This window comes from Natrix helvetica (assembly GCF_964273705.1).
Source record: "Natrix helvetica genome assembly, chromosome: 5".
NCBI lineage: Eukaryota > Metazoa > Chordata > Lepidosauria > Squamata > Natricidae > Natrix > Natrix helvetica.
In genome coordinates, this window is record NC_138551.1 from 7310852 (window position 1) to 7322086 (window position 11235).

The 11235-nt window shown below is 48.0% G+C and overlaps 1 protein-coding gene across 1 annotated transcript in view; it reads left to right on the forward strand.

Moving 5' to 3' along the window:
• Positions 1 to 6388, forward strand: part of EEF1AKMT4 (EEF1A lysine methyltransferase 4) — a 40335-nt gene extending 33947 nt beyond the window's left edge. Inside the window, exon 3 of the mRNA XM_081953641.1 lies at positions 5593 to 6388. Within this exon, the coding sequence (XP_081809767.1) occupies positions 5593 to 5880 (288 nt within the window). The 3' untranslated portion in view covers positions 5881 to 6388. The remainder of the gene's footprint in view (positions 1 to 5592) is intronic.
• The last annotated feature ends 4847 nt before the right edge of the window (positions 6389 to 11235 follow it).

Sequence of the window (11235 nt, forward strand, 5' to 3'; positions counted from 1 at the left end):
CTCCAGCACACATGATCCCATTCCCCGCCTTCCTAAGCGTGCTCCGCCGGCTCGCGCTCCGCAGTCCTCGAAAGCGACTGGGGAACGACAAGAACCTTCCTGCCTCTGCTGGACTTTGCGCACTCCTCGTGACTGCATATTGCAGTCACGAGGAGCACACGAAATCCAGCAGAGGCAGGAAGGTTCTCGTCGTTCCCCAGTCGCTTTCGTGCCTTTGTCATCCGGGAGCGCCGACAACATTTCTGCCTCCGCCCTCCACAGCTCCCGGGCGCGCCCGGACGGAGGTAGCCAGAATGGCGCCGAGGCAGTCCGGTGGGCGAGGGACCGAGGATCAGGCTGCCTCGCTCGCTCTTTCGTCCGCCCGGACCGCCTCGGCATCGCTGTGGCTACATCCGTCCGGCGATGCTGGGGCGGTCTGGGCGGATGAAAGAGCGAGCGAGACAGCCTGATCCTCGGTCGCTCTCCCGCCGGACTGCCTCGGCGCCATTCTGGCTACCTCCGTCGGGGTGCGCCCGGGAGCTGTGGAGGGCGGAGGCAGAAATGTTGTCGGCGCTCCCGGATGACAAAGGCACGAAAGCGCCTTCGTCATCCGGGAGCGCCGACAACATTTTTGCCTCCGCAGCTCCTGGGCGCGGCCGTATAGTATATAATATTATAATATATAATATTATATAGTATATAATATTATAATATATAATATTATATACTATTATTTCATGAAGAGAGGTGAGGCCCTGCCTCCCCCGACTGCATGTCCCTGACCCCTTGTCTCCCTTCCTTCCTCTTCCTGGCCCGGCTTAAGTTTATGATGCTTCTTTGGCTGACGGTCCCTCTGAGTTGGCCCTACCTCCTTGCTGTCATTGCATTTGGCTTCAGTCCTCTTTTATCCTCCCGTGCTCTTTGGGCAGCAGCGATGGAGAAATCCGGTAAATAAAACAGCACGATAGGATTGGGTCAAGTTTGCAAGGACACAAGCTCTTCGCTGTTTCTTCACTGTTGAATCCAGTGGGGAATCTCCCGAAGTACCATATTTTTTAAACTATAAGACGTATAAGATGTATAAGGCGCACCAAGATTTCAAAGAGGCAAGTAAGAAAAAAAGGTTTTTGCCTTCCTTCAACCCCCAGCAGCCCTCTACAGCAGGGGTGTCCAAACTTGGGAACTTTAAGACTTGTGAAACGATCTTCAAAGCGCTCCATGGCACAGGACCTAGCTACTTGCGGGATCGTATCCTGCCCCATACATCCCTGTGACCAATTCGCTCGCACAGAGAGGGACTTCTCCAGGTGCCATCCACCAGACAGTGTCGGGGGGTGGCGCCTAGGAACAGAGCCTTCTCTGTGGCGCGCCCAGCCCTGTGGAATGACCTCCCCCTGGATATCAGGACTACCTCCGACCTCTGCTCCTTCCGTGTTAAGCTTAAGACCCACCTTTTCCAAGTAGCTGGCCTGGCTCAATCATAGTTTGATCATATCGCTCCTGACGGGTTTTTAACTTTGTAATTTTACTTAGGGGATTTTAAATTGCAATTTTAATTTTATCTCCACTTATCTGTCTACCTCCTCCACGTATACGTCTGCATTTATGTGTATGTATTGTCTATATTTGTATTCTATGTGTTTTTATTGTACGCCGCCCCGAGTCCTTCGGGAGAGGGTGCGGCTAATTAAATAAAATTTTATTATTATTATTATTATTATTATTATTATTATTATTATTATTATTATTATTATTATTATTATTATTATTATTATTGTGGACTTCAACTCCCAGCTCCCATGCTGGCTGGGGAATTCTGGGAGTTGAAGTCCACAAGTCTTAAAGTTCCCAAGTTTGGACACCCCTGCTCTACAGGCTTCAGCAGGGCTGGAGAAAGGCAAAAACACCCCCCCCCCTTTTTTTTTTTTTGCCTTGCCCCAGCCCTACTGAAGCCTGCAGAGTGCTGCTAGGGGCTAAGGGAAGGGAAAAAAGCCTGTTTTTGTGAAAAAATGGGATGCTGCATTCAGTGTATAAGACGCACCAACATTTCCACGCTCTTATAAGGGGGAGACAAGGTGCGTCTTATCCTCCGAAAAATATGGTAATGGAATTAGGAAAACTTCAGTGAAGAAACGCTTCCTTCTCATTGCTCCATCCCAAACTAAGGGCTTTGTTTTCCTCTAACCCTCTTTTCCTTCCTTACCTCCATCGGTGATCCATTCACAGGACTGATTGTTATGCCGGCAGTCCTCAGTTTACAACAGTTTGTTTAGTGACCGTTCAAAGTTACAACGGCACTGAAAAAAGCAAACAGCAATCGTGTTGCTACTTGAACAACTGCAACAATTCACTTAACAAACGCGGCGAGAAAAGTCGTAAAATGGGGCAAAACTCACTTAACAAATGTCTCACTCAGCGACATAAATTTTGGGCTCAACTGTGGTCGTAAATCAAGGACTACTTGTATAGAAGTTTTCTTCTTCTTTTTTTTGTTTCAGCTATCTTTTTTAGTTTTTAAAAATGTTACTTCACTTTCCGGACTTTATATAACCATACACAGCTGATCATAATTTACTGTATTTTTCGGAGTATAAGATGCACCAAGAATTTGAAGAGGCAAATTAAAAAAAAAAAGTTTTTGCATTCTGCAGACATCCTGTTTTTTTGAAAAAACTGCCCACTTTTCCCCCCCAAAGGGCATGAATAGCCTTTAGGAGGCTTCTAGAGTGCTCCTGGGGGCTGGGGGGGGGGGGCAAATTGAGCAAAAAACGGTCTGTTTCTCACCCCTTTCTGCCCTCCCTGGCCCCTAGGAACACTCCGGAAGCCTCCTAAAGGCTCTGCACAGCCATTTTGGTGAAGGGGCAGGGTTTCGGGAGGCAAAAAAAATCTGTATTCAGTGTATAAGACGCACCAGATTTTCAGCCTCTTTTTTGAGGGAAAAAGGTGTGTCTTATACCCTGAAAAATACGGTAGATGCTTGGCAAGTGGCATGCATTTATCAAACGATAGTATTTTAGACCTGTTACATGAAAACCCACCTCCCTTGAGAAGTCCTTAATGTTTCACAACGTTGAAGAAAAGAGCAGAAGGAGACAATCCAACAACCATGTAGATCAGGGGTGTCCAAACTTAGGAACTTTAAGACTTGTGGACTTCAACTCCCAGAATTCCCCAGCCAGCATGGGGAATCTCTCTTTTCTTTCTCCTCTCGTTCCCTCCACTCTCTTTCCTTTCCTTTCTCTCTCTATTCTTTTCTCTCTCCCCTCTTTTCCCTCTCTCCTCTCAATTCTCCCTACTTCTTTTCCCTCTTTTCTCTCTCCTCTCTTTCTCTTTTCTTTCTCCTCTTTCCCTCCACTCTCTCTCTCCCCTCCCTTTCTCTCTGTATTCCTTTCTCTCTTTATTCTCTCCTCTTTTCTCTTCCTCTCAATTCTCTCTACTTCTCTTCCCTCTTTTCTCTGTCCTCCTCTCTTTCTCTTTTCTTTCTCCTCTCTTTACATTTTCTTTTTTCTCCCCTCTCTTCCTTTCTCTCTCTATTCTTTTCTCTCTCTTCTCTTCCCCCGCTCTCCTCTCAATTCTCCCTACTTCTTTTCCCTCTTTCCTCTCTCCTTCTCTCCTTCTCTTTTCTTTCTCCTCTCTTTCTCTCCACTATCTCCTTTCTCTCCCCTCTCCTCTTTTTCCTCTCTTCTCTCTCCTCTCAATTCTCTCTCCTTCTCTTCCCTCTTTTCTCCCTCCTCTCTTTCTCTCTTTTCTTTCTCCTCTCTGTCTCTCCACTGTCTTCTCCCTCCCCCATCGCCTCCTTTCTCTTTCTCTTCTCTTCTCTTCTCTTCTCTTCTCTTCTCTTCTCTTCTCTCTCTCTCTCTCTCTCTCTCTCTCTCTCTCTCTCTCTCTTGGAATTGTTGAATGCAGAGTGCCTCAGTTCTTATCCCTGTTCCAGCCTCTCCTACAGGCTGTTGAGCATTCAATCCCCACCTGTCCCAGTGAGGGTCCTTCAGGAGTAAAATTGGGGGCGGGGGTGTGTGTCCCCCAGCCTGGCTGCACTAGCAGAACCCCCGCAGCGAGCAAAAGGAGAGGAAGGCACCAGCCAGCCAAACGTTGGCGTTGGAGACCCTGCAGCCTTGGCCTTAGCATGCCGATCACGCCCAGCCTGTGGCCGCAAGTGCCTTTGACTTTGGATAAAGCCAAGCAAGCAAATTGATGTTCTTTTCCATCCTATTAGGAGGCGTTTAGTTCCAGAGAGGAGAAAATGATGATTAAAAGGGTCAGCCCACTCAGCTGCAAACAAAGCCATATCTTGGACAACATGTCCGTGTGAGATCTTGGCTTGCAGTTGTTCACTCGGAAGGTTTTTTTTGGGGGGGGGGCATGGGAAGCTGTGCAAATTGAGCAAAAATTGGAAGTGGGGGGGGGGTCTGGACCAGCACCCGTTCCCAGAAAATCAAGGGGAAGCTTGTTACAGATAGTCCTCAACTTACGACGACAATTGAGACCAACATTTCTGTTGCTAAGCGAGGTAGCCAAGTGAGTGTTACTCCCATTTTACAACCTTCGCTGTCACGGTTGTTAGGCGAATTGCTGCCGTTGCTTAAGTTAGGCAGACGGTCGTTAAGTGAATCTGGCTTTCCCCCTCGACTTCGTTTGTCAGAAAGGTGGCAAAAGGGGATCACGTGACCCGGGGGCGCGGCAACCGTCATGAATAAGAGTCGGCTGCCGAGCGTTCCGAATTTTGATCAAGCGACCCTGGCATGGCATTAAGTCACCCCTTAAACTTGGTAGACAGATGAGTTACTCCCTGGAAACAAATACTGTGGGGGTAAAACACCCCTAAAACTCCTCGGGAAGGTGTTCTGTTAAGATACAGCCTGTTGTGCCTTAAAATGGCTTCTACTGTACAACACAGTGGAATTGCCAATGTAACGGCTTCACAGTACTCCACAAGGGGGCTCCCTCTGGTAAGGAGGAAAATCCAACATTAGAAATAACGTTTGGTACGGGATTATTTTTGAGGACAAATGTATGGATTAGGATAAATAAATACCTGGGCAACGCCAGGTTATCAGCTATTCTTCTTAAAGAGAGGATGGGGACGATGGTGAGGGTTTATTGTTGCATCTTAAGGAGCAAAGTTCTCGGAGAAGGTTACTGGTAGTCCTTGATTTACAATAGTTCATTTACTGACCATTCAAAGCAGTGGTAGGTTCCTACCGGTTCGGACCGGTTTGCCCAAACCGGTAGTGGTTTGGCGGCCCGGGTGGCTGGAACCAGCAGCGATCCAGGCCTGCCACGCCCCCAAACCGGTTCTCCTACGGTGACGCCATCTTGATTTTCATTGCACAAATGTAATTTTTTTTACATTTTTTAACGTATTGTGCACTCGCCGACCTATTTATGTGCAAAGGTGCACGCACACTTTTTTTGCACGCACCAAACCGGCAGTAACGTTGACAGCAACCGACCCCTGCTTCAAAGTTACAAAAGTGAAAAATCACTTTTCCCAGGGCTGTTGTAACTTCCAACGGTCGCTAAACGACCCGATTGTAAGTCGAGGACTACCTGTAGCCAATTCCACCCTGGGGCCCTGAGTACGTTGTAAACTATCTCCCTATTTTCTCCCAGGTCGCCCGAGTGCTGCAACCTAGAGGAAAGTTTATCTCCATCACCTTCGCCCAGCCGCATTTCCGCAAGCGTCACTACGCCCAGCCTGCCTACAACTGGTCCGTCCAACACGTCAGTTACGGAAGGGACTTCCACTACTTCCTCTACGTCATGAAGAAAGGAGAGGGGTTGACCCCCTCCGACTTGGCTCTGGGGCAGAGCCTCCATCGCCATCCCTCTTCCCTCACCCCAGTGGGCCCCCTCCAGAAGCCGGATTGTGAGAACTACCTCTTCAACATTCAACTCTGATCTCTAGGGAAGGAACACCTCGAAGGAAAGAGCTGCTCGTGGGGCCAACGTCTCAAACGGCCGTGCCAACACACCTCCTGTAGGTCAGGAGTATCCAATCTTGGCGACTTTTACGACTGGTGGACTTCAACTCCCAGAATTCCTCAGCCGGTCACGTTGCCAAAGTGGAAGAGCTCTTCTCTAAGCCATTCCCCCTTTCCTTTACATCCTGTCTGGATTTACCAGATATAGTAACAATAGAGCAAAGAGTGGCGCGGTGCCCTAGTGGTGGAGCTCCCGCCTCGCAATCAGGAGGCTGTCAGTTCGATCCTAGGTAGAGGCAGATATTTCTCTCACTGGGCACGATGAGAATGTGTCTGCTGAATATATAACTCTGCACTGGCGACAGGAAGGGCATCTGGCCAGTCAAGACTCAGCTCCATTCAGTTGCTCAGAATCCACCCCGCAAGGGATTTACGGGTTCATTAAAGGAAGATGATGAATTGCAATAGAACAGGGGTGTCCAAAGTTGGGAACTTTAAGACTTGCGGACTTCAACTCCCAGAATTCCCCAGCCAGCATGGCTGGCTGGGGAATTCTGGGAGTTGAAGTTCGCAAGTCTTAAAGTTCCCAACTTTGGACACCCCTGCAATAGAGCAAACTCCGCCCACACAGGATGTAAAGGAAAGGGAGTGGCTTAGAGCAAGACTGTCCAGCCGTAGCCTCCTAGAATTCTGGGAGTTGAAGTTCGCAAGTCTTAAAGTTCCCAACTTTGGACACCCCTGCAATAGAGCAAACTCCGCCCACACAGGATGTAAAGGAAAGGGAGTGGCTTAGAGCAAGACTGTCCAGCCGTAGCCTCCTAGAATTCTGGGAGTTGAAGTCCGCAAGTCTTAAAGTTCCCAACTTTGGACACCCCTGCAATAGAGCAAACTCCGCCCACACAGGATGTAAAGGAAAGGGAGTGGCTTAGAGCAGGGCTGTCCAGCCGTAGCCTCCTAGAATTCTGGGAGTTGAAGTCCGCAAGTCTTAAAGTTCCCAACTTTGGACACCCCTGCAATAGAGCAAACTCCGCCCACACAGGATGTAAAGGAAAGGGAGTGGCTTAGAGCAGGGCTGTCCGCCTTAGCCTCCTAGAATTCTGGGAGTTGAAGTCCGCAAGTCTTAAAGTTCCCAACTTTGGACACCCCTGCAATAGAGCAAACTCCGCCCACACAGGATGTAAAGGAAAGGGAGTGCCTTAGAGCAGGGCTGTCCGCCTTAGCCTCTAGAATTCTGGGAGTTGAAGTCCACCAGTGGTAAAGTCACCAGGGTTGGAAAACCCTGTTCTTAGGTCACCTGGGGTAATTCCCTGCATTTTTAATACAACTTTTTTTTTCCAATCAAGCCTCTTCTTCAATTGGCAAGGAAGGGGGCTGTTCTCAGGGGGATTGGATGGGAACGCTTCCTTCTGCCAACTTGGTTGCAGAAAGTAATTTCTCTTCCCTTCCACCCAAGCTCATCCTCTTGCTCGTATTGTAGAGTAGTGAGCCAGTTTATGGAAAGCAAGGTAGAAGGGGGGTTAGAAGCTGAAAAAAATCTCTTTTTCTTAAAAAAAAAAATCTTGCCACTGTGCTCTGAATCCTTAAGTGTCTTTCAAGGCCCTTTTTGGCCCCCTTTCTCTTAACAGACCTTCTGAAAATCAGGAATAAGGACACCATCCAAACCCTCCGTCTCAGAGAGTTGGTGCCCAAATTCAACATTATTCTGTTTTTTTTTTTCTGGGGAGGGACCCCTCAACCTGTCTTATCAACGATATGTGAAAACTGCCTTAAAACCTCTAGAGTCAGGTGTTTTTTTAAAAAATCTTCTACAAAGCGTTAACAAAAGTCTACCCTGTTTCCCTGAAAATAAGACCTTCCCAGATAATAAACCCAATCGGGGTTTTAAGCGCATGGATGAAAATAAGCCCTCCCCCGAAAATAAGCCCTCCTCGAAAATATTTAACCGCATGTGCAGCCGGTCCACGCCATTTCCTCTGGTTGCTCGCCGCGCAAACAACGCGAGGGGAGGAGGGGAGGCTGGAGGGGGGGGGGAAGGAAGGGGGAACATGCTCTATGCACGGTATGTGCACAGTATAGGGTTTCCTGCCTAGGCAGGGGGTTGGACTAGAAGACCTCCAAGGTCCCTTCCAACTCTACTATTGTATTGTATTTCCCCACATGCCCTTACCTAACAGCCGTTCCCGCAACCTTAGCCACCGCGCCTCTTGCTTCACGCTAATGACCACGCTCACCGCTGCCTGCACCTCAAAAATAATAAGATCTCCCCGAAAATAAGGCCAAGTGCTTATTTCGGAGGTCAAAAGAAAATAAGACCTTGTCTTATTTTCGGGAAAACAACGGTAATTGTCATGTACAATTCATGAACTTCTGAAATCCATTTTAACATGGACTTCACCTGTTGTGAGAATCCCAGCCCTCAATGTCTTCTCCGCCAGACCTTTTTGAGCAATTTTCTCCCATTCAGTGCCTTTCAAATGGCCAGGGAGCGATGGGGCTTGTAGTCTTAATGCCTTCGGTAGGCAACGGCCTTTCCGTGCAGGGTTGAAGTATCTCAGATTCATTCTGCCATCTGAAACTGGAATTATGTAATTGATTTTTCTACTATGCAAATTTTGTATCCATGAACGGTTGGAGTTTTATGTGCCATTTTGCTCCTGTGTTTTTTCCTGGATTTTTTTTTTTCAAGGAAATATATAGGTGCTAAAATAGAGGGATGCTCAGTAGTTTCCTGGGGGAGGAGAACTTGAGATAAAGTAACTAAAGGTTAAGGAGAAAGGTTTCCTGTTTCCATACAAGCAGTCCTCGACTTACGACCACACTTGATCCCAAAATTTCTGCTTGTGAGCGAGACAGTTGTTCAGCGGGTTTTGCACCATTATACGGCCTTTTCTGCTGCAGCTGCAAAGTGAATCACTACAGTTGTTAAGTTAGTAACATGGTTGTTAAGTGAATCTAGCTTCCCCATTGTTTTTTGCTTCCCAGAAGGTCGCAAAACGGGATCACCCGACCCCCAGACACTGCAACCGTCATAAATACGAGTCAGCGGCCAAGCGGCCGAATTATATTCCCGTAACCATCGGGGTGCGAGAATGGTCGTAAATGTGAAAATTGATCATAAGTCACTTTTTCCAGTGCTCTTGTAACTTCAAAGCAGTCCCTAAATCAGGGGTGTCCAAACTTGGGAACTTTAAGACTTGTGGACTTCAACTCCCAGAATTCCCCAGCCAGCCATACTGTTTGGACACCCCTGCCCTAAATGAATGTTGTAAATTGAGGATGACCTGTAAATTCATAATTTTTGAAAACTGGAGATTTGGGAACTGGGCCAAGGAGATCTCAAGTACAGTCCCAGCTGTGGGATCTGCCCAGGGGTGGGGTCCTTCCAGTTCTAACCTCTTCTATAGAAGAGATTCCACAAATCTACGTGCCGTTTAGAACCGGTTCCAACTCCCTCCCCCCTCCCGTCTGCACCATGCTTGCCCCGCCCTCCGCTCACTGATTGGCTGGCTCACCAATCGCCCTGCCCGCCTCTAAGAGTCCTATCTAAACCTTAAAGTCTTAAAGCTGTCAAGTTTGAACACCCCTGGGGGTTTTTTTCTAAAGGGTTAGGGGTGCAAGGGTCTTGTAACTTGACAGCTTTAAGACTTGCACACTTCAATGCCAGAGTTCCTGAGTCAACATGCCTGGAGGAGGAATTCTGGGAGTTGAAGTCCACAAGTCTTAAAGCTGTCAAGTTTGAACACCCCTGGAGGTTTTTTTCTAAAGGGTTAGGGGTGCAAGGGTCTTGTAACTTGACAGCTTTAAGACTTGCACACTTCAATGCCAGAGTTCCTGAGTCAACATGCCTGGAGGAGGAATTCTGGGAGTTGAAGTCCACAAGTCTTAAAGCTGTCAAGTTTGAACACCCCTGGGTTTTTTCTTTCTAAATGGTTAGGGGTGCAAGGGTCTTGCAACGTGAGAGCTTTAAGACTTGCGTGCTCCAAATGCCAGAGTTTCTGAGCCAACATTTTGGTTGCTAAGCAAGAGCGTTGTTAAGTGAGTTTCACCACATTTTACAAGTTGGCCATGCCCACACAGTCACATGACCACCAGGCCACTCCCACCCGGTCATATAGCCTACAGGCCACTCCCACAAAGCAGGCCACACCCACAGAAGAGGTTCTAAAAAAATTTGAAACCCACCACTGGATCTGCCTCACTTGAACCTATTTCAAGAGGTGGTGGGAGATCTTTGTGGTTGACTCAGCCTTCCATTCTTCCGAGGTGGGTTAAATGAGGACCAAGATTGTTGGGGGCAAATATGTTGGCACTGTAAACTGCTTTAGAGAGAGGGCTGTAAAAGCTCTATGAAGTGGTGGTTGTTGTTAGTTGTGAAATCGTTTCCGACCCCATGGACAACGTTTCTCCAGTCCTCTACCATCCTCTCGAGTCCATTTAAGCTCACTCAATTCTCGGGTGGGTTCCGGCTGCTGCTACTGCCAGTTCGCTCAGGGACATGCTACATGTGTGTGCATGCATGCGCAGTACTAAAAACATTGCTTCTGCGCATATGCAGAAGCAAAAAACAAGATGGTGGTGCCTTCTGCGCCGAAAAGAGAACCAGTTCGAGGGCACTGCAGGCCGAGTTACTACCTACTCGGTCGAACCAATCCGAACCGGTAGGAACCCACCTCTGTACCAACTGCTTTGGTGACTCCATCCAGCCACCTCTTCTCTGTCGTCCCCTTCTTCTTTTGCCCTCCATTGTTCCCAGCATCAGGCTCTTCTCCAGGAAGTCCTTCCTTCTCATTAGGTGGCCAAAGTCTTTGAGTTTCCTCTTCAGGATCTGGCCTTCTAAAGAGCAGCCAGGGTTGATCTCTTATAGGACTGACCGGTTGGATCGCTTTGCAGTCCAAGGAATCTTCTCCAGCACCATAGTTCAAAGGCCTCCATTCTTATAAAGCGGTATATAAGTCCAAATGCTATTGCTATTGTGAGAAAAAAGGAATAGGGCTACCGTAGGTCTGTTGTCTTATCTCTTGTTCTTCCCCAACCCATCTTAATGCATAGAAAAGAACAGGCAATGCATCCAGGCCTTATGTGTGAGAGGGCACCCTAGAAATAGCATTCCCCCCCCACACACACACACTTAAGAGTGTCAACAGCTGCTCGGAGATATTTCCCACTCACATTCAGATGCTGAAGAGGATGCAATGCAGGAAGAGCTTTGAGGGCTACAACTTCAGCGCTCAATGTAAACCACTCGTGATAAGTGCCGAGTGAAAAATAGCTACTTCTCTCTCCATGTTAGACATCTGGAAGTAGGTGTCTATGTGTCCCCCAGTACTGCATC